At 37.8% G+C, this 24,531-nt stretch overlaps 1 protein-coding gene across 3 annotated transcripts in view; it reads right to left on the bottom strand.

Moving 5' to 3' along the window:
* LOC126758870 (glutamate receptor ionotropic, NMDA 2B) overlaps positions 1-24,531 on the bottom strand; it is a 198,293-nt gene that overhangs the window by 147,720 nt on the left and 26,042 nt on the right. For all 3 annotated transcript variants that reach the window (XM_050473285.1, XM_050473287.1, XM_050473286.1), the window contains exon 2: positions 3,457-5,813. In XM_050473285.1, coding sequence (XP_050329242.1) covers positions 3,457-4,468 — 1,012 coding nt within the window. In that variant the 5' untranslated portion in view covers positions 4,469-5,813. The remainder of the gene's footprint in view (positions 1-3,456; positions 5,814-24,531) is intronic.

Here is a 24,531-nt window from a genome sequence, read left to right as displayed (position 1 = left end):
GAGCTTTCAAAGTCGAAAACTATTTAAGAGGCTATGCATTTTTTCGGAGCTTTAAGTATGGTCTATGTAAATTCATAACAACTTTGCCAATAGATATATTAAATCGAAATTATAAAAGCGGTGCTGAAGCACGAAAAGGAGCTGGCTTTATGCCGCTATGTCTGAATTTGGTATCTACTCATAACTAGTACGGCTGTGTAAACTAATGTTGAGCAATACCAAAAGCTCCGTCAGGATCGGGAAGGACCTCTCTGAGTCGATCGATACCAAACAAGGTTTCAGAGAAGGCAAATTCCTATCGTGCGACTTCTTCAATAAACTCCTGGAGAAAATAATTCGAGTTGCAGAGCTGAATCGAGAAGGTACGATCTTCTACATGAGTTTACAACTGCAGCCTCGAAATCCAACGCAGAATAACTCTTGCCAACAGGTGCTACTTCGGACTGAAAACAGGCAAATGAGAAGTAAAGTACTCTTTCGATGAACAAAGACTAAATTCTACAAGTTAGTCATCATCATTGTACTGCTATATGGTGAAGAGGCATGGATGATGACAACATGTGATGAGTCGACGTTATGAGTTTTCGAGAGAAAGGTTCTGTGGAAGATTTATGGTCCTTTGCGTATTGGCAACGGCGAATATTGCATTCGATATATGAGTTATACGACAACATGGACATAGTGCAGTGAATTAAGAAGTTGAATAAATAAGATGGTTCTATGATATCTTCGATTGAATAATATTATTTCGTTTTGTTTCGCATTAAACGTCATAAATCGATGGGCCGTATTGTGCACCAGGTACCACAGAATTACAGAAGTTATGCCGCCATTAATAAATATAGGTGAGAAAGCAAGCTACTTGAGATCAGTTTTAGACAGGAAGATTTCTTGGAAACCACACTTAGACAGTACAGCTACAGTATATTGGTATGGTATGTAAGCTACAAAAAGCAGTAATGCAAACGAAATACGTATGACATATGGAAAGCATAAAAAGATCATTCAGTATATTCAACAGTGGCGCTCTTAGAACAACGCCACGTTACCCACTAAAGGTTATTTTACAAATCTGGTACTGCAACTGCTAACGAAATCAGCTCTTAGAATGAGGGGATTCCTCCTATTAGTATCGAAGATAGTGGTATAATGGGTTCCAGCACTTAGTGATACTCCTGATAACTTGGAAGCAGATGAACTAGCCAGAAAAGGCACCACCCTACAATTAGGCTCTGGCTGCTTGTAAATATTTAATTGCAAAACATTCTATAAATATAGCTCCATGTAGTCAAACCCCAACTTGCTTAACAAGAAAGCAATCGTGGCATTAATGTATATATAATGTATAATATGGGCCACACATGCTGACTATTAAAATTCAAATGGAATGACAAAAGGACTCTTGGAGAAGTGTTAATCGGTCGTTGTCTAATTGGCAGCCAAGCCAGAAATGCAAGGTTTTGTATAGGAAATGCATCGCAACTAGCGGTCCGGAATTTTTTAACGTTGCCCCGGAAGTTGCATCAATAAAACTTTGAAATTTTAACTTCATCAGAAGTACAGAGTGGTTCAGAGAGTATTTAATAGAGTGAGGGGTTTTAGACCGCAATGGGCGTACTAGAGACCTGAGTGCGTCTTCAGACATTCACTCTACCTATTTGCTTTTGGTTGAGAACACTGCAATTATCTCTATTGTTATTCGATGACGTTGGAGATGAGAAAAGGAGACTAGTTATAGAACCAGTCTCCAGTCGATAGCTAACTTTTGCGTTTATTGGAACTTCTGATATGAAATTGATATGATCACTTTGTTTTATACTCTGAACAATTATCCCAAACACGATTTTTCCATGTATATTTCACCATTTGTGAGTAGTATTGAGTATTGATTATCGGGTAATTTTCGCGAAAATCAGTTGTTCTATTCATCGGCCGATATGTATCATAAGAAAATTAAATATGTACTACTTTCTATTGTTTTTTAAGTCCAAATAAATTTTCACAATAATGAATACATTCGCTGACAAGTCATTGGGATTATTACTAAGAATAAGTGTTCAATTTATATGAAGAGATTTTTGTGACTAGCAGAGGGTAGACAGCTGTGATAAGAACAAATTTCGAACTCTGCAGGCTCCCAGCGACTTGGGTCGTAGAACCCATAAAGAAAATGCTCCAGCAGAGACGGTGAAGAGCCGACAAAGACGTTGGGAAGTCAGTCGAAATGGACGTTGGACATTTCGATTGCTTACAAGCATTGAGTCACGGCTAAAAAAGACCACATTAGAAGATCTATTTGCACTTAACACAAAATTTATCTATTCCAAAACGTGTAAGACAAAAGTTTTGAAAACCCAAGAGACCTAGAACTGCAGCGAAGAAGAGAACTCTAATATTGAACGAACCAAACAAATGCATAGCAAAATGTGTAGAGCATACGAGAAGGATACGGCAACATCGAACAGCGCGGGATCAGAGACCAACATAGGTGGAGTCAAGTAAATGCAACTTGGCACTAAATGCATTCCGACCATTACAAACGTATGAGCATTGCTGAAGCATCTTCTCGACGTAATACTTAACGGCGGTACCGGAGCATCGTTTCATGACGGTAGGAGATTTAGTTCGGAGTAAAATTTCATTGACATGTCGTTCAGGCTATTGATTCTGCCGAAGAAAGGTGGATACAATGCCGAAGAATAAACCCTTGTTTACATTTTAAGGCGTATTCCTAGTGTGAAATTTCAAAAAATATTTTTTTCTTTTTCGACCTTTCAAAAGAACAATATCTTCTAGTTTATAATTATTTTTCGTACACGGTTAACGTCAGATTATACAGCAGTGGAGGACCGTTTTTTAACGCCGTCAGATCGAGTGATATCACACCGTTAAACTTTCTCCTGTGGGAATATGTAAAGTCTAAAGTTTATGCGGATAATCCCGCTTGGATTCTGGCCTTGGAACAAAATGCTCGAACGAGTCATCGAAAGTTGTACTCAACGAATTGACCATCTAAGGTTGGTCAACATTTGAAAGATATAATTTTCAAAAAATAAAAGTCAAAGAATCCTCGAAATGGATGACGCTTGTGGACCCATTATTATTATATCCGAAGAATTTAAACTTATAGAAAGCCAAATAATAAACTTCTTGTAAATATCCTGAGATTCAAGACCAAAAACAAGACAGTCGCCATTAAAAATTAGGACACTCAGCACAAAGGGGAGAAGAAGCTCGGTCAAGCAACGAGTAAAATTGTCATAATCGTATTATTATTATTACTTTTTTATACAGCCGGGTGAAATGTAGTAAAGTCCTAATATTTTTACGACTTGGTAATAAAAATTATTTACATTATTAAAGAGCACATTTACAAAGATCACCGTGGCAAATAAAATGTCTCACAAACCAGAGGAGCAAATAAAATTAAAATAAAACGAATAGCGGCGAACTCACCTGTCGGACTCGGCGTCAGCGACATCATATCAAAATGTATATTACGCGGTTCAAATGAATAGTCTTTCAGGAACGTCAGCTTGGCACCGCGTGTCTTCGCCAGACCCTGTACGGCGGTGTTAATGGCGCGTAAATATTCACGTTTGCCAAAATTTGTGTGCGGTGCAATTAGGCCAATATTTAATTGCTCCTTATTAGCGGATAAAGTTTTAGTGTTGCCGCCATTTGTGAGACGCAAGGCCGACGCGCATGGGCATGAATACATTAAAATGGAGGCCAGCACAATGACGGCGATGCCAAAGTGGAGGTGGAGGTGCAGCTGTCGGAGGTGTTGCTGCAAATGGAAGAGCTGATGATGGCGAGACAACAGTGAGCGCAATGACAAAGTTGCCAAAGATTTGCTGAAACAAGACAATGTGCGAGTGGTTGCTGGTTGTTGGTGTTGGCGATGGTTTTGGGTGAGTTTGGTGGGTGCGCATGTTGTTGTTGTTGTTTTTCGCTGACGTTGTTGCTCTTTGTAATGGGCAAGGCAACGATTTTGAACACTTTCCAGCTGCTCGTCCGCGGACACATCGAAAGCCATTGTAGTTGTTGTTGTTGTTTTACATATTGACAGCAGTGGCAATGGCATTTTGTACGTCAGCTGGCCCGAGGCGAGGCAATGCTGGTGTTGGTGGTTGTGGTGCTGGTTGAAGGTGGGCGGTGGTGGTGTTGAATTGCTGCTGTTGCTGCAGTAGCGGCGCTGGCTACCTACGCTGTTGCAGCTGTTTTTCTTGTTATTGTTCCGACATATTAATGGTGTTGTCAGCTGTGCGGCGTTACCGTTATGAGCTTGTGTTATTGTTGTCGTTTTGCATATTTTCAGCTTGTTCACCTTGTTGTTGTTGTTGGTGCACGCTGCGCGTGTTGGCAATGCTGTGTTGCCGCTTGGTGTTTGGTCGTTGGTTTGAACGTTTTTTCGTCGCTTGTTTGCTTTTTGACTAAAACTTAATCCCTTCATTTTGCGGATCATATGACTGCTTCCGCTGGTTGTGCGCTGTCAATCAGCGTCAGCATCAGCTTCCGCTTTCAAGCTTTGCCTCTCTATGCAACCTCCTCTACAACCTTGCCTCTCTGCGCCACCTTCTCTCAGAACCGTTAACGGCACTCTGCTTCTGCTTTGACGCCGTTAAGCTTTACCGCTTGTTTTACGTCCGTGCTACGTCCACTTTTTCGTAGAATTATTTTGTTCATCAGCTAATACTGATATTGTTTTTGTTGCTGCTGTTGCTCGTATTCTTGCTTTCAAGCACTTCACTACTATGCGCAGCGTATCTATAGATCCAGATTCCGTGTCTGCTTATCGCTTTACTTTGACATCTTTTTCACCGTACTTTTACACTCCGTGCCTCGTTCGCTTGTCTCTCACTTCTGGCATTCTGTTTGCATGCTCGTTTTTGTTTTTGTGTTTTTTTTTTTTGCGTCCGTTTTCGTTCCTTTAATACCTTTTAATGGATGGATTGGGTTAATTTAAGTAAATTATCATTGTATCTTTGCTTTGAGCCCGTTGGCTTTGATTTCTGTAATCTCCTTTTTTGTTGTATTTCGGTATTGTTAAATTTTTATCGCCATTCTCATTCGCTTTCGCTCTCTGCTTTTAGACAGCACTTTAATTTGTTTACTTGGCTGGTTTTTGCTGCTGGATTTCTACAAGAATGCCCGTCACTCAGTTTTGCCTGCTCATCCTATTGGCTGCCTGCCGCTTTCCTTACTCCTGTCTGTCACTCCTTTCACTGTAGCTCCGCACCCCCACCGCAGCTTGCACTCAACTGCTTGTGCTGTTATCTATGGCTCCCCTTATTCCCTTTCCACAGACTACTAGACCTGCTGCCGCCACCAGTGTTTCTAGCATCGAATAATCGAGTCTAGGATTACATTTACGCTGCGCTGCGTGGTTATTTTGCTGTTTTTCCTTCCCACTCCTGCTATGTGAGGCACTTCCGTTTGTTTGTTTTTTTTTCGATTTTTTGCTTTCGCTTTTGTTTTTGTTGTTTTGCTTTCACTTTTGTTTTTGTTGTTTTGCTTTATGCTCTATCGCTGCGGTCGTTGTGAGTTGTGAGCTTCTCGTGGATTTCTGTCATCTACGTGTTGGTTCGTTGGTGTCGTTGTCGTATTTGTTGTTGCACTGTTCGTGTTGCTGGTTTTAATGGTGGGTTCTAGTTGCTGTTTTAATGTTCATTATTATTGTTGTCATCGTCGCTATCTCTGACTGAGCTTTATTTTGAATTTTTGTAATTGTTTTAGTTGTTGTTGTTATTGCCCGTCGTATACGTGTGTTTATGTGGGCATTCCGGTGCGCTCTCGTTACTTGGGTGGGGCTGCAAGTAGAAAACAAAAACAACAACAATAAAATATAATTGTCAAGTGTGAGCTTGAGTGAGATTATATGAAGTTATTTCTATATTTGTATATAATTTTTCTTCTTCTTCTTCTTCTCGGTCTTGTGCGAACGGGAAACGCTGTCAGCGCGTTAGTGCGGAAACGGATACTGCAATGTGGCGCACTTGATAATGAAAGTGAGACTTATCTGCTTAATGATTATGACATACATACATATCAGTTTATGGGTGTGTGCGCTTGAGTTGCTGCCTACGCTGGCGCAGTGCCGTTATGCAACGCGCAAATGCTGAAATCTTATCAGAAATACGGTTTCCGTTTTAAATTATTTCAATTTTCCGCTTTTTAAATTCGTTAAATACATCGCGCGTACGCTACCGCAGGAAAGCAAGGGGCGTGGTGTGTAAGCGTTGACACGAGCGCGATGAGGGCGCAGCGCACGATTGTGTAAGCGAAAGCTAAAAGCGACGAAGTGTATATGCACATACACACACGTACATACATATGTACATATGTACATACCTACAAACATATCGAGGAGATTAGTGCATGCTAGCGGTGTATGTGTTTGTTTGTGAGTTGTGACTTTGCTATCAGGGTTTTGGGGAGTGAGTTTTTCGCTTTTGGAAAGTTTTCGGTTACAGCGGCATTTTGGGCGCCAGTGCGAGTGTCGTTGATTAATTCACTGTGAAAATTATCTTCACACATATTATACATATGTTCACACTCCCCGCGCCACTCTCTTATCGTTTTCTGAAGGATTCTGATAATGAGCATATCGGTTTCTTGGTCGATTATTAGCAAAACAGAATAAAAAAAAGCGTTTAATATGCTTGTTTATACTTCAACGTGGAATCCGTGTACTTTTAAATTAGCACGAAAGTTTGAAAAATTAAATGAAAACCTCAATATACACGGAATATGATCCGGACTGAGGCAAACGGAGCCTTGATAACAAATTTCTTTTTCTAGAATTCTGCTAGATTGTTAAATTTTTTTTATTTTCATGTGATGTTCGATGTCGCTATGACAATTAGTGTGGGTTTGCCGCTGTTGGTTATCGATTGGAAAATTTTGTGTTCGGATTATCCATAATTTGTGAGGTTAAGCTTTTTAAGGGGTTATATGGGTTTAGGGGTTTTAAAAAATCGAATTTTTTATTGTTTTATTAAATTCTACAACACCTCTAGAATATTGCACTAAATTTTCAGGTTGATCCGGGTAATAGTTTCGGAGATTCAGTCTTGAAAACTTGTGTGCTTGAGGCTAGCTGGGCTAAGTGCACCATCCTTAACGTGTTTTTCTAGAAACTGTGTTTTTGAAGTCGGTTGGCAAGATTTCTCGAGAACTACTCAACCAATCTTCATGAAATTTTACACAGGTCTTTGACATACAATTCTTAAAGACTTGAACGAATTCTTTTTTTTTTCGATTACAACTATTTGAAAAAAAAGTCGCGAAATTTTCACTGAAATTTTGATTTGTTTGCAAAAATGTCTGCCAAAAATCAAATTTTCAGTTTTTTTCTGTCCAAGTTCTAAGTTAAGGTTTTAACTAAAAACGTATTTTTTTACTCTGTAAGGAGTTATCCTATCAAGGCGGGCGCATCTCTTTTCCGAAGGGTCACCTAAAATAACGTCGCAATGGCCGAGTTCAAATATTTTTTTCCAAAAGTTTCAGAATTTCTTTGTTAGGTGTTTGTTTGTAACAATAAAAAATTCTAATAAAATATTTAATTTTTTATATGAGAAAAAATTGTTTAAAAAAAGGCTGTTTTTTACCAGAGGAAACCCAGGTATTCCCTTAAATTGAAAATTTTTCTTTCATATTTTGACAGCTTAACTGTTTGAAACAAGGTATATAATATAATTTTTGAAAGCAAAAAAAAAAAACAAAATACAATCATAGTAAGATGTAACCCCTAAGGAACTAAAGATAAAATGACAAAAATGAAAGGAATAATAGAATTTATCGATCTGCGCTCTAGAAGGGAGAGAGAACAGGTAAGTTTACACAAAATTCTGTGAAAGAAAAATAGCTTATTTGAATTTTTCCATTCATTTTTAGGTTATGTTCAAATAGTGCTGTTACAAAAATTGTAAATTTTATCAATACTTACAACATTGCTATATAACTTTTTTCTATAGAACACGTAATTTTGCTAAAATTTCAAGTTCTAATCAAGAATCGACATTTTTTATGTGCATTTCTTTATGCTTACTTAATAATCTAGCCTAAATATATTTTTCCTGTTTTTGACTATATTCGTTGCAAGGAAATTAGGCATGCACTAATTACTATAAAATTGTGTCGTTAAGTATAAAGTAGTTGCATTTGAATAGTACAACTAAATTTTTACCAAAAACACTATTCTTTTTTTAAAACGAATCTTTAAGCTTGATTTTTGTTAAATAACCTCCAACGTTTTAAAAACAATGACTGCAAAGCTTGATCTTGAATGAACAAATGCAACCCTAAAAGTGAATCTAGACCACGAAAGTTGATTTTACGTAGGTTGCCTTTTATATTTCGGGATTTGGCAACACTGATGTTGCAATCTAAAAGCTCACCATTTTATCATAAAGTTTGACAATTTTGATGGTATGCATGCTCAGACAATTTTGACATACGATCGCTATGTGTGTTGTTTACAGTAACTTATAATATTCTTCTCCACCAAAAAATGGAATTAAAACGCGAATATCTAGGCGCAATTATATTTTAAAACTTTCGACGTGGCTTAACTCAGTATGAAACTTGTATGGTGAAGGTATGCTCCAAGATGAATTTCGAGAATATCGTCCAAAATCAGTTGTTTTTTTTTATAATTTTCAACGTGGTTTAAGTCATCAATAGTGCATAGATGAGCTTAATTCAATTCTTAGCGATAAAGCTGCATCACAGACCAATGTTTATTGATGAATCCACCATATTCAATGGAGGCCATAGATCACTCTAAGATGAATTTCGGGAAGGTCGTCCAAAATCCGGAAATTATCGACGCTGTGCACAAATTAATATAGCCAGATCGTCGTATGTGACTGATAACTTGGAAAAGCTGACGTAAAATTAAATATTGAGTTCAGAAGGCACTAAAGTACCTAGGAGTGCTTATTGACAATAGACTTAGTTCATCGAAAAAAGCATATCAAGAGTAATGGCCAACATCGGTGGACCAAGCCAAAATTAGACATTCTGAATATTGCATACAAATTTGACTAAAAACATTGTTCACGTCGGATCCCACACAATTTTTCAATCGTTCAAAACAAGAAATGTGCTGATTGGTCGAGAGAAGTGTTAAAAAAATACGATAGCTGTGCTTTGAAATACGTTTATGTAATCGTAAGCGATTATGAAACGTGGGTTTACGTGGATGAACCCAAAAGTAAACAATAGTCGACTGTATGGGCGATTCACGAATTCTACAAAAGCACGAAGCACTTCCAAGAAAATGGTTACCTGATTTCTGGACATATCATAACTACACCACCAGAGCAATGCAGAACAATAAATTCTGAGTGGTACACAATCATTTGTTTGCCAGTACTCTTTCAGGAAATCAGGAAACCCAAACGATGAAGACGGATCACTTTTCATCACGACGATCCTAGCTCGCACACATCGACTGAAAGCTTCAAAGCCATGCAACTTTTTAATGGAATTCACAGGAAATTTCGATTTACTGGAATTGTGTAATTTCTGAACATTCTGCCTCAGTTCAGAGAAAATCAGCTTTATGCCGCAGCATGTTGGACTTCTGTATTATGATTTCCCGTGAGGCTGCTCAAATCCGACCGAACTCCCGCTGCCACAGGGTTTAATGTGGTGGCCGCATATAGCAATGCCAATTGCAACCTTTAAACAAATAGGTGTTGTTGTTGCACTTGGCTTGCAAATATCGCTATTTTTTCGCATGCTGATAACAAAAACAATGCATATAGTATTTATGCACTTTTGTTTCAGCGAAAGTTTGTTATTAATTGTTTTGCTTGTCAGTTTGTTCTGTGTATTGCATTTTCCCCCCTTTTTTTCTGCAACAATTCTACGAACTTTATAATTTCGTTGTTTTTGATATTTTTGTTGTCATAACTGTGGTTTCCGGTTATTTTCGAATTTGTTGTTAGTTCAGATTTCCACGTTGCTGCTGCAAGCTGCCAGTCGAGCAACGCTTGCGCACAGCAAAATGGGGCATGCAACAAGCAAACTTCTTTTAACGCTACGTCTTTCAGCTTGTCAGCAGTTGTTCGCATTGCATTTGTAAGACGCAACAAATAACAATAACAATATGTGTAACAACGCTGAAACTACAACTGACACCGACGACAAGGATGAGGATGAGGATGCGGTGAGAGAGTGAGGATGGGAACCACGTCTACGATGACAACCACGAAAATGACGATGACACAGCAAACAAAACGAACGAAAAAGTGGGAACAGCAACATGATGTTGCCGCAGGCTGACGTCAGCAACATTTCCACTTTAGACGGCTACTACCGCGCTGCCGCTGCTGCCACCACTGCTGTTGGTTTTACGCTGCAGCTGCGCTGTGATAAATTATACGCCCGAGTGTTTTTTTTTTATTTACATATGTATATGTATATATGTGTGTATAAACGAGTATATGTATATGCGTGCGTACCCATTTGGTTTCTGTATCAAGCAGTAGGCAAAGAAGTAGCGATATCTTCTGCTACAGCACTTGCTCCAAATTCAACTTGAAGTACTTTTCACCAAGCGCTGCCGGCTACAGCGCTCCTCTGCCTACTTTGCTTGGGATCAGGCGCCCACTCCACCCACACCAGCTGCTTCAAACTTTCTGCGTGTGTTCTTTAGTTTAAGTTCAGTTCACAGTTTTTCCTAGTTTGAAGTTGTCAGCACTAGGCAAGTGCCACGCAAGCGAAGAGTTGTTGACTGTAGATGTCGGGGCAATACAAGCACATTTGCCAAAGTTGCCGCGGACACTAGCATTGCTTTAGATTTAATAACTAAAGTGTATTATAAGCAAAATTAAGGCATTGGAGCACACTTAAGCCGGTTAGGATAAACTGATTCTAGTTAACTTAATGGCAATTAACACTTGTTTCACTTATTCACTCTAATTCCTTAAAAGTATGTAGCGCTTAAGTTTGACAAAGGAACATAGTGAAAGTGGAAGTAGCGAAAAACACAGCCTAAAACGAATGAGTGAAAGCTATTGGAGTAAATATTAGGTTCAGTCAAATCGGTTTTCTTTTCAACAGATTTTTTAATATGCGAATTCTTTTCACTGAAAGAATTTCCAGAGGTAGATATTTTAAGAAATTCTAGTGCGATGATACCAAGAGAGGATAAAAGATTATTTTATTGAAATTTAGTAAGTAGGTAACCATGTGGTACGATAAGGAGTGGTAAGCGATACGCACTTGACAAAAAAGAGAGAGAGAACGAAATGCGTGAGTTTGAAGAGCTTAACAAGCTGGCCGACAGGGGTAATGCTCGAAAATCATACGAAAAGAAGCGGCGACTAACATAAGGTTTTAAGACCAGAGCATACTCGTGTAGAATCCCCAGAGGAGATCTAGAGACTGATGTCCAGAGCATATTGAAAGTATGGAGGGAACACTGCTCCAGCCTGCTGAATGTCAGTAAAAGCAGAAAACCAGGAGATGGTGAACCCGACTTTCCAATCCATGACGTTGGAACGGACGTTTCATTACCCGATCATGAAGAAATTCGAATAGCTATTACCTAACTGAACAACAACAAAATGGCGGGGCCGATGGTTTGCCGGCCGAGCTATTCAAGTACGGCGATAACCAACTTCCGTGGGACAAGCCTCCTGAACGTCGCATATAACCTTATGATTGGACCTTAGCAGTGTGGAAAATCTACAATCGACCAGATTTTCACCATGCATCAAATCTTGGAAAAACAAGTAAGGAAGGGCTAAGTTCGGGTGTCACCGAACATTTTATACTCTCGCGATAAAGTGATAATCGAGATTTCATTATCAGTCATTTACATATTTTTCAAACAACGTATTTGTGTAAAGTTTTATTCCGCTATCATCATTGGTTCCTAATGTACATATATATTATACAGAGAAGGCATCAGATGGAATTCAAAATAGCGTTATATTGGAAGAAGGCGTGGTTGTGAACCGATTTTACTCATATTTCGTACATGTCATCAGGGTTTTAAGAAAATATTATCTACCGAATTTCATTGAAATCGGTGTAGTAGTTTCTGAGATATGGTTTTTGGTCCATAAGTGGGCGACGCAACGCCCATTTTCAATTTTTAAAAAAAGCCTGGGTGCAGCTTCCTTTTGCCATTTCTACCGTAAAATTTAGTGTTTCTGAGTTTTTTGTTAGTCGGTTAACGCACTTTTAGTAATTTTCAACATAACCTTTGTATGGGAGGTGGGCGTGGTTATTATCCGATTTCTTCCATTTTTGAACTGTATATGAAAATGTCTGAAGAAAGCGACTCTATAGAGTTTGGTTGACATAGCTAGAGTTGTTTCCGAGATATGTACAAAAAACTTAGTAGGGGGCGGGGCCACGCCCACTTTTCCAAAAAAAATTACGTCCAAATATGCCCCTCCGAAATGCGATCCTTTGTGCCAAATTTCATTATTTATTTATGCTTAGTTATGACACTTTATGGGTTTTCGGTTTTCGCCATTTTGTGGCGTGGCAGTGGGCCGATTTTGCCCATCTTCGAACTGAACATTCTTATGCAGCCAAGAAATACGTGTACCAAATTTCATCATGATATCTCAATTTTTACTCAAGTTACAGCTTGCACGGACGGACGGACAGGACGGACGGACAGACAGATATCCGGATTTCAACTCTACTCGTCACTCTGATCACTTTGGTATATATAACCCTATATCTGACTCTATTAGTTTTAGGACTTACAAACAACCGTTATGTGAACAAAACTATAATACTCTCCTTAGCAACTTTGTTGCGAGAGTATAAAAACCGGGAAAGAGGATCGACACACACCACCCCGTCGTCGATTTCAAAGCTACTTTTGACAGCACGAAAAGGAGCTGCCTTTATGCCGTGATGTCTGAATTTTGTATCCCCACAAAACTAATACGGCTGTGTAAACTGACGTTGACAGTCATAACTTCGAAGTCGTAGTTAATTCCGTCTATCTTTGAAACAGCATAAACACCAACAACAACGTCAGGCTCGAAATCCAAAGCAGATTAACTCTCGATGAATGAAAACCAAAGTTTATAAGTCACTTAATATTCCCGTCCTACTATATGGTGCAAAGGCAGATGATGACAACATCTGATAAGTCGACGTTACAAGTTTTCGAGAGAAAGGTTCTGTGGAAGATTTATGGACCTTTGCGCATTGGCCACGGCGAATATAGCATTGGATGTAACGATGAGCTGTACGAAGTATACAACAACATTGGCATAGTTCAGCAAATTAAGAGACATCGGCTACGCTGGCTAAGTCATGTCGTCCGAATGGATGAAAACACACAGAGGAAGTGGACCAAGTGGAGAAGGACCTGGCTACATTTGAACTCTCCAATTGGTGCCTGTCCGGCAGTAGTTCGCTGTAAAATCCGCGATCATATACAAAAGGCAACAAAGGCGTTGTGAGCACCAAACAAGAAGAAATTTGGGCTGCACTGAAGCTATAATACCCTTCACAAATAAAAAAGTTGACTTGCAAGAACTTTTGTTTGATTGTTCAGTTTGTATGGCACCTAAATACATATATGCTATAGTAGTGCGGTCTGAACCATTTGTTCGGAGATGTACCGTTGCCTTTTACCGAATTTCGTTTAAATATAACGTTCGGACAACTTAAAAAAAAAATAAAAATTTAGGATCGAAAAAACTAAACTTTTTTATTATATATAACTTTAAAAAAAGTTAAAACAATATTAAAATTGTGAAATTAATACAAAGAAGTGGAACAAATATAACGATTAATCTCGACCTGCTGTTTAACTAAGAAAAACTAAAGTCCAATTCATATTTCCTAACGGTTTTTGAAAATTAAATTATCTTTGATAAAGAAGTTACCGAGATTTTATAGGTATAGACAACTTACGATATTAAAAATTTCAACAGCAGATCCACTATATCGGTGAGATTTAAATCGGTTAAATTAGTAATTTATCGGCTATATTTTTTAAAATAATTAAAATAATAATGAAAGTTTAGTTTATGTGGAATAACTCATATCGAAACTAGTTGCTCGGGCGATCAAACCAGATATAAAAATATTGAAATGAGATAAAATCGCGGAAACCTCAAAGGATTTTTTTCAATTACAACTACATATTTGAAAAAAAAATCTCGAAAAGTGAAATTTTCGCTGAAATTTTTTTTTTTTTTTGTAAAAATGTCTGCCAAAAATCTAATTAAATTTTTTTTCCTTCGTCCGTGTTTTAAGTTAAGGTTTTAACTAAAAAACGCATTTTTCACTTTAAATGGTCCTGTAAGGAGAAGGAGGTATTTTACGAAAGCGGGCGCATCTTTTTCTGAGAGATCACTGGAAATGGCGTCGCAATGGCCGAGTTTAAATTTGTTTTCAAAAATTTTAGAATTTCTTTGTTAATAGTGTATGTTTGTAATGATAAAAATTCTCATAAAATACTTAATTTTTTATATGAGAAAAAATTGAAAAAATACTGTTTTTTACCCGAGGAAACCCATGTAAACCCTTAATTTAGACACTATTAATTTTAAGAACACAGAGCTTCTTCAGCTCGTTTGTGTAACAATAATCGCGGATTTAAAGTCTCATCCATTTGTGTAGCTCATATATCATATATCCAGTTCTTAATTAATTATAAGAATATGACTACTGTATTCTAAGCTATAATACTCTGCTTTTGTAGTCTATTGTCTCGAGTACTAATTTCATAACACAGCGCTGCTCCCTAGTAAAATGTTTAGACAATCAATTTGAGTTTACAATAGAAGCGTTTGTGGTTGCCGATATTGTTATTGAAAGCTTACAGTTTTTTTTTTTTTTTGTTGCCCGTTTTTTCTTTGGCGCTTTAGACTGAAATTCAATACCAGCGAAATATCACGTACAATTTCAGCTGCCGTACACCTCATGCACCCGATACACCTTCTGCTTCAAGCACACAAAAAATAAAATAAAATAAAGTCTCAATACAACGAGGATTTACTGGCGCTTGGGAGCAGCCAAACATGCCATACAACCAGCTATCGATATTGTGTTTCAACACCCGGCGGAGCGCTCAATATAAAAAGTGTGGGAATTTTAAACCTTCAATTGTTAGTGTCCACTCAAAGCCGTTATTGGCATTTATATATCACAGCGAATTCATGGCGGCAACGGCAAGTGCTGAGCTTTAAACACTTGCTGCGCTCATATCCCTGTATGTATATAGTAACAACAGTACATATTATGGGTATATGGGTGCATGCGCTTCATATCAACTTTTTCATTAATTCGCTGAAGCTTGTGCAACGTGGCCGTTGCTTGAAGGCTAGCAAACATAAAATTATCTTCGATTGCCGTTGGCTATATATTGGCTGATGCCTTATAGCACAACAAAACTAAGGGACTGGACTTATATAGACGTTTGTTAACTTGGTATATACATATATGCATATGTACATGTGTGTGTGTGCGTGTGTGTGTGTGTGTGGATTTTGTTGCATTACAAGCGTTGTTGCTATTTTTGCTTTAATTCTTATTAAACTTTTTTTGTGGCATTGGAATTGTGGTTGTTGTGTTTTTTGTTGTTGGCATTGCCATTGGACACAATGGACATTGCTGATGTGCGCATTAGTGCATGCAACATTGTTCGACTGGTGGATGGCTGGTCGCTTATTTCTACATACTATGTGCACGGCTATGTGCGGCTGCCTCGTTTTGTCATTGAGTTGCCACACAGACACACCCGCATACAGAGGCATAAAGAGATAGCTATTAAATGCTATGGGTGTTTTCACTTTTTCATTTACGTTGCTGCGGCTACCCTTAATGATAACGGTGTTGCTGATGTCGGCAATGGCGTTGCTAACGTTTCAAATGCCTGCACAATCACACATGCTCGACTATTCAGCGCTAACCATGTGCTTCTTATACCCTGTGTAGGGTATGTTAAGTTTGCCGCGGTTTGTAAAACCCACAAAGAAACGCCAGAGACCATATATATTATTGTTTTGTATATAAATGAACAGTTGAGGAGCTGAGTTGTTTTAGCCATGTCAGTCTGTCTGTAGATAGTCAAAGTAGGCACCTAATTCTTTGCGATATCGACCTTAAATCTAGTAAACGTCTTTTAGATCCCAAAAAAGCTGTCATTTGTCGAAACCAGCGGCATTAAAATTTTTCTTAATTTGAGCAGATATCTACAGGTAATATAGCATAGATTATTTTTCAAGGAAAGGCTACAATCTCTGAACATTTTAATTGGATCGGACAACTAAAACATATAGCTGTCATATGAACCGATCGTTCAAAATCAAGTTCTTATATGGACAATTTTTTTATTTGACAAGATTTCTTCACGAAATTCACCATAGACTATTGTACATGACAACGGCACAATCTCCAAGCAAATGATTAAAATCGCACTCCTATAGCATATAGCTGTCATACAAACTGATCGGTCAAAATCATGTCTTTGTATGGAAAACTTTTTCATTCGAAAAGATTTCTACGCGAAATTCTCCCCAGATTATTGTACAAAGCAACAATGTGACAACAATGTGACAGTGTTTAACGTGGGATCCTACTGGCGACAGCTTAACTCCACGGTGCTCAAAAGCACAACGGATCAATACAATGCGTCGATCAGCGCCCAGAAAATTGGGTAACGATTTTCAGGACCAATCGGCAGTGTGGCATGGACACACTAACCACCTTGGTAGGGCTCGAGGCCCATCTAAAACCTCTGCCGTACTTTGGGTCCGGCACCCGGTTGCAACGCAACTCCACATTCGACTGACAAAGTCAGTTCTTCCCGCGATTTGGGTTTTAACCACAGCCACCACGAATCTCCACAAAGGGCCAAACCCAATGAGCAGACTGGAGCGAACTCCAGGGGCTACTGCTCCCCGTGGTACCAGGTTAAAGTCTTTGGTATTGACCTTGTAGCCGAAGCTACGACCAGTTGAGCTTCCATACAGCCCTGGACTGGTGGCCAGGATCTTAGTCGCCTCTTACGACAGGCATGCCTTACCGCGGGTATATTCGGTTTCCCCTCGAACCCGGAGGGGTCCCCCCGTACCCGCAGGGGGAAAAAGCAACAGTACAATCTCCGAAAAAAATGTTCAGATCGCACTACTATATCATACAGCTGCCATACAAACTGAACGATCAAACTAAAGTTTTCGCGAGTCAACTTTTTTATTTGTGTAGGGTATTATATTTTCCATGCAGTTAACGTTTCTTCTTGCTTAGTGCTCACAATGACTTTATTGCCTTTTGTATGTATGGGTGGGTGTGCATGAATGTGCTGCATATTGACCTTTTACCGAGATCCACTGCCACACAGCGTGAAGGTCGCCGCGACGGCTGTATTGGGTTCTAGTTACTCGCATTTGTGGGATTTTTAAGTGATATTCGAAGGATGCTCGTTACCTACAAACTGCATGCCGTTGCTTGATTAGAGATATGAAATGCATGTATACAAATACACATATATGTATATAAACATACATTTATACGTATGTATATGTTCACTGATTTCGTTGAAAATTCCAATTGCTTTCGATTGGCTGTCATATAGCACAATTGAAATTGAATTTTAAATTGAAATTGTTTTAGTATTTGCTATTGTCAGCACATTCTCAACCATTTTGTGGCAGAAAGTCCGCAATATTTCGCTTACGGTTTACGTAATTGCCGTTGCTTTGTGTCGCTATGTTAACCCCTTCAAATGAAGACACAGGAAATGCATACACCAACACACACACGCTACTCGCAAACACTATACACATACACATCCACTTGTATAGCACATCATGAAATACTCCAGCAGCCGCTGTTCGCAATGTACTTGCAACAAATGAGCTTTGCAAGTATTTGTCCTTCATTTGCTATGCGCATAAACTTAAACACATATTTCTTGCATGTGTGTGTGTATGTGCACACCCACTCGTTACAATTCACAAAAATTTTCCATCTCATATTTTTCTTGTGCTCTCCGTTTGCACTTTCGTAGGCTACACTTTATTTGCTTTTCGTTTGCACTTCACTAAACATTCGGTTCGAACTCGTTACGCTCATTCGCTTAGTGCTGTTATTATTGCATTACTTAGTAGGCACGATGTATCCACTTATTTCGTTCTGTTTTTGGTTTTTTGTTGTTACGGTTACTGCTTTGTGCGGGCTAAAAAGGTCACATGCTTAATGAGAAAGTGTCAATAGTGTGATAGCGACAAATTTTATGTGTTTGCGAATATGTGACAGCCGTCAACATTGATGGAGATAAGCAATGTGTCGCTTGTTTGGTTGTTTGCTAGCCTCTTCTTTTTTGTTGTCGCATTTCGGCATAAAATTCACGCAGCCGACATAAAGTGGCCTGGGATGAGGAAGCTGAAGTGACAAAGGTCGCATGAGAAAAAAATGTGCGAAAATTGATAGCGCTTTAAGTCGTCAACAGAAAAAATTAAGCATGTACAATAGTATATAAAAAAAAAACAAAAAAAAGGAACGTAGAGCAAGAAAAATACATTAATTAATTAGTGCATATCACGAAAAGAAGAATACAACAAAAAGCAATTGAAAATAATTAATTACTTATTTTCGCTTGTTTATTAAACAAGAAAAGAACTGCGATTTTTTGCACGATTTCTTCTCAGAAAAGAAATGTAGTTTGCTGGTTTTTGCCATAATTAGATTAAGACTTTTCTCGGAAGGGTATGCAAATGCATGCACTAACGGTAGTGATTTACTCAAACATTTTAGTAGTATTGCTATATTTGAATTTTCTGATGAAATTGTTTCTTCTGTTTCTTGGAACATTCAATTAAGCCAGAAGTGTGAGCAAGGCAAGGTACAGTAATGCATAAAATAATGGCAGTATTAAATTTTAATTAATTTTTTTGTATTCAACTGGCGTATGAACCAAAGTCATCCATAACGAATTTGTCGAAACTGTTCGTCGCCAATTGGCGGAACTACCTCAAAAAATGCCGAAAATTTTTCTTAACAAAAAAAACGTTAATTTCGGCTGCGCGGAAGCTAATATACCCTTCACAGGTGCATTTCTTTTAGTAACTATGTGTCAGTTTGAATGTAAGCTATATGCTATAGTAATCCGATCTGAACAATTTTTTCGGAGATTATATTATTATCTTAAGCAGTTATCCATCTCAAATTTCTTGAAAATACCACGTCAAATGTCAAAGTTTTCCATACAAGACATTGAATCCGATCGTTCGGTTAGTATGGCAGTTTGTGTGTAGCTAAGAAAAGAACAAACATTTATTCAAAGGTGATTTAAGCACTCTCGAAAGGAAGCATTCACTCTACTCGTGGAGGTGCTTCAAAGGAAATCTGTATGTTCTTAGAATCACTAAATGTATTAGAAATGTTTACTGCCGACAGTGAAAATACTTAACGGAAATACATAATAACCACTATTGAGTACTGCAAGAAGACAAGGATCGGAAGCATAGAAGCAGACTCTGTACTCAGTGGAGACAAGAAAACCATATTGTTAATTTAGATTGGCCATCACAGCCATTAGACGCCAATCCAATAGCAAATGTTTGGACTTTTATTAAATCCAAAATATGAAGAAGAAGATTGGAGTAAGTATTGAATAAACGTCATCTATAACAAACCAATGTATTTTCTGTTACTAAAACCTTTTTCCAATAAAAAAAATCTCCACTTCGGAAATCAAACACGTTTTTTTCAATTCAATATATATATGTACATACATAAACTGGCTTTATGTGACACCAATTTTTATTAAAGGAATTTTACGTCAATTATTAACCTAACATAACCTTAAAGACTCTATAAAAGGCGATACAACTATATTTTCTGCGTTATATCGGTGGTTTGAATCATATCTGATTTATATCGAGCGAAAGTTTACACAGAATCTTTTAGAGATCCTTTTTGAAAAAAAAAACGGTCGGAAGTGTAAACTGGACTTTTTGGCTCATCGAAAGAAAAAATGATCAGTATTTCATCAAATTGCTAAAGTATGAAGCTATTCCTAGTTAGAACTAAACTAGATAGAGATTTCAGAAACTTAAGATAAGTTAGAAGTCAACTGTAATTGAAACTAGATGCAAAACCCGTCTAACCAACTCAATCAGTTTGTAAATGCGAAAGCTAATATTTACATAATCCATGACGATTTCGCACCCTATATGCTAACACTTCTTAGCTATCGATAAATATCAGAGCTTCGTTTTATTAATGGCAGCCAAACTTCAATTTATTTTTACTTTTGTGATATAATGTTCTGCGTTTCCCCACTTCTACATACTGAGAGTTTCCAAAAAAGCGGGTTTCCTATTTTTCCCAGTTGAAATATCTTCCAATTAAAAACGCTGTATGTCCCAAAACTGCACAATAAAAGGCTAATAGAATAAAATATCATAATCAAATAAGCGGTTGAATTTCTATGAAGGCGCAATAATTCCTTTTTCGGGTAAATCTTTTTTGAAGCTATTGTTAATTTAATTAACTTCTTAGTCGAATAAAACTGGGTGTGCTGTATTTGATACTCGTAATATATGTATGTGTGTATATTAATCTTAAGCACAAAAAAGGTCATGATTTAATTGAGGCCAAAGGGTATTAAGTAATAATGTAATTTAATTACTAGCAAGCGAGACTGTTTTTGTCAGCCTAAGAACTAAGCAAACAAATTTGATTTGAATTTATGAGCCTGCTAGAGGATTTTGAACTTCGTATGCCGAAGAATGTTCATATTTATATGTGTGCGAGTGCACAAGTATTAGCTGTGTGTGTGCGTGCTTTTATTATGCTTGTCGGTTTGGAGTGGTTTTCGTTCCCAATATTTTGCCAAAATATAATAGCTGAAAACATGTAAGTGGAAAAGCCTTCTTGTTCTTCTTTTTAATCATCATAAAGAAATATGTGATTTTTCAGTCTCCTTTCGTAAAAGTTTTATAAGCTTCTTAAGAAAATACTGTAAAAATTGGTCAGACTTTTTAATTTAAATTTCGCGTGAAAAAACATTCGTCGAAATATTTCAGTACATCTATAATGGATTACCAGTTCTAACTTATTACCAAATTTGCGCATAGATCTACATATATCGAGTTCGAGAAAAATGATCGGTCTTACATCAAAATGACTCAAATTTTTAAATATGTCATAATCAACGGTACAGAGGTTGTTATAAAGACCAGCAATAGAACTTTTTAAAGGCTCAACAATGCTCTACATAATATCTAGGCGAAGGGTTGGCTTGAGGTGCTTCGAAAAGTTGATCAAATCTGTCTCTGCGTGGAACATTACTACCATTTCATTAATACTCGAAAGCAGATGGTTTAATTCCAGGACTGATAGGTGAAAAAGAAAATTATTCCAAGTACTAATTTTCATCTCGAGGAGAGGCCCAGTATTATCTGGATTGACAAATATGCTGACTAATAGCAAAAAGGTCATCAACAGAACTCTGAAATGCCTTCCCTTGCGGGACTACTTTAGAAGCAGATTATATAGTGATGAAAAACAATCTTCTCTAATCTTTCTAATTGTTTTAGTATTAGTTGATGTATGTTAAAAAAGAGAGAACTAAACATTTAGATGATTTGGATATGTCAAGGATATACCGATAATTACGACGTCGAATATGGAATGCAAAGAATATTTTATATATGTACATATGTAGGTTAGGTTCGATGGCTGATCCAGAGATCGCACTGTCTTTTGTGAAGGCATAAAAATTGACTTCCGTATGCGATCTTATAAGTTGGCGAAGCGTCTTGTGACCAATAAAAATTTGCTTAGTTGTTTGAGTTTTATTCCCATCAGTTCGGTGGGATATTTATAAGTATGAGCTCCCAAATGTTTAAGATTTGATTTCGTAAAGGCGGGTCAATCTAGAAGGTAGTCTGAGATGTTTCCATCTCTGCTTCTTCCATTCAGCTTCTACATCCATTAGGATTCTGAACTTTACAGAGAGAACACCGATATGGCAATGGCCCTCACAACTAGGGAGATGCTAGTTTTACTGAGGGCAAAGAGCTCACTTGATATTTATAATCCATCTGGAGCCAAAAGGATGTTGTGAAAGCTTATGAACCGAGTGTAGCCTAACACTGGTTAAGTTCTCAGGAAGGCCAGATATTCAGTAATAGAACACAGGAGGATATTGGAGTCTACTGATACCGATGTTAGCGTACCTTTCCTTGCCATCTCATCCGCTTTACGGTTACCTATGATTCCGCTGTGGCTTAGCACCCATATTCGTCTTATCTCAAAGAGGCTTGATGCCATTGACAACGACATTTCTTAACCAGCCTTGAGCGTGCGTCAGTGCGGTAGCCTAGCACCGCTATCAGTAGAATGGGAATGGGTTGGTTCACTCTCCTCCTGTGTTCGATTACTGGAGAGCTGGCTATAAGAGTGGATCTCTAAAGGTGGCTGCACTCCGTGGCTGCTTAAAAAATGCTACAGTAGTTAGAGGGTGTGAAACTGAAGTTGATAGAGAGTTCCTGACAATATTTTATATCGGGTGATTTTTTTGAGGTTAGGATTTTCATGCATTAGTATTTGACAGATCACGTGGGATTTCAGACATGGTGTCAAAGAGAAAGATGCTCAGTATGCTTTGACATTTCATCATGAATAGACTTACTAACGAGCAACGCTTGCAAATCATGAATTTTATTACCAAAATCAGTGTTCGGTTCGAAATGTGTTTCGCGCTTTACGTCCGATTTATGGTCTACATAATCGACCAAGTGAGCAAACAATTAATGCGATTGTGACCAAGTTTCGCACTCAGTTTACTCTATTGGACATTAAACCAACCACACGAATGCGTACAGTGCGTACAGAAGAGAATATTGCGTCATTGTGTTATTCGACCACATGGAAGATTTTACGCAAAGATCTTGGTGTAAAACCGTATAAAATACAGCTCGTGCAAGAACTGAAGCCGAACGATCTGCCACAACGTCGAATTTTCAGTGAATGGGCCCTAGAAAAGTTGGCAGAAAATCCGCTTTTTTATCGACAAATTTTGTTCAGCGATGAGGCTCATTTCTGGTTGAATGGCTACGTAAATAAGCAAAATTGCCGCATTTGGGGTGAAGAGCAACAGAAGCCGTTCAAGAACTGCCCATGCATCCCGAAAAATGCACTGTTTGGTGTGGTTTGTACGCTGGTGGAATCATTGGACCGTATTTTTTCAAAGATGCTGTTGGACGCAACGTTACGGTGAATGGCGATCGCTATCGGTCGATGCTAACAAACTTTTGGTTGCCAAAAATGGAAGAACTGAACGTGGTTGACATGTGGTTTCAACAAGATGGCGCTACATGCCACACAGCTCGCGATTCTATGGCCATTTTGAGGGAAAACTTCGGAGATCAATTCATCTCAAGAAATGGACCCGTAAGTTGGCCACCAAGATCATGCGATTTAACGCCTTTAGACTATTTTTTGTGGGGCTACGTCTCTAAAGTCTAAAAATAAGCCAGCTATTCCAGCTTTGAAAGACAACATTTCCGAAGAAATTCGGGCTATTCCGGCCGAAATGCTCGAAAAAGTTGCCCAAAATTTGACTTTCCGAATGGACCACCTAAGACACAGCCGCGGTCAACATTTAAATGAAATTATCTTCAAAAAGTAAATGTCATGAACCAATCTAACGTTTCAAATAAAGAACCGATATTTTATATATATTATAATTACAGCAGGGATTTTAGTATGAGGGTCAATGGAAAAATGAAAATGGAAAGAATTATTTAAAATTCCAATTAAAATGATATAAATGTAAAAATAACGTTGGAACAACCTGAGGCCGAGCTTATAGCATACGTACTTCATTACTAACTAAACAACTTCATCAGATAAAGTATTTAACGCAAATATTTTGTCAAAAATTAGTATCACTTGTGCTCAGCAAATTGTGACAGGTCAAAAAAGTTTACGAAACTTTTCGAATAACATTATGTAATTTGTTACGCTATTCAGACATGTACACACATACATAACAACATATAAATATTCTCATAAACGCGACATATTTATGGTTTTGTGACAACTTTTTCCGCTGACTCGGTGGACAGCACTATATTTGGGAAATATATCGACAGACATGCATACATACATACATACATACGTTTATGGTACATAACATATATTATGTACATATAATATATACTATGTAGTAGTATATGTAGCAACAAACCGTGTGAAATAGCGTATAAGTGAGTACGTTGAGATAACAACAAAAACCCGGAAGCGACCACTATATTAAGGTAGCGAAACGAAACAAAATGAGCAGAGTATGTGGAAAAAACAACAAAAAATAATAATAACTACGATTGCACCGAAACTATAATACCCTTCACAAATCAAAATGTTGCATTTTTATAATACAAGGAGTGGATTTTGATATCGTTTTGTATGGCAGCTATATGTTAGAGTGGTGCGATCTGAACAGTTTCCTCAGGGATTGTACTATTACTTTTGAGAATAATTCTCGCCAAATATTTAATAGATATTTCGCCAAATGAA

Source organism: Bactrocera neohumeralis, chromosome 5 (assembly GCF_024586455.1).
Source record: "Bactrocera neohumeralis isolate Rockhampton chromosome 5, APGP_CSIRO_Bneo_wtdbg2-racon-allhic-juicebox.fasta_v2, whole genome shotgun sequence".
Taxonomy (NCBI): domain Eukaryota; kingdom Metazoa; phylum Arthropoda; class Insecta; order Diptera; family Tephritidae; genus Bactrocera; species Bactrocera neohumeralis.
This window is presented reverse-complemented; position numbering and strand designations above follow the sequence as displayed.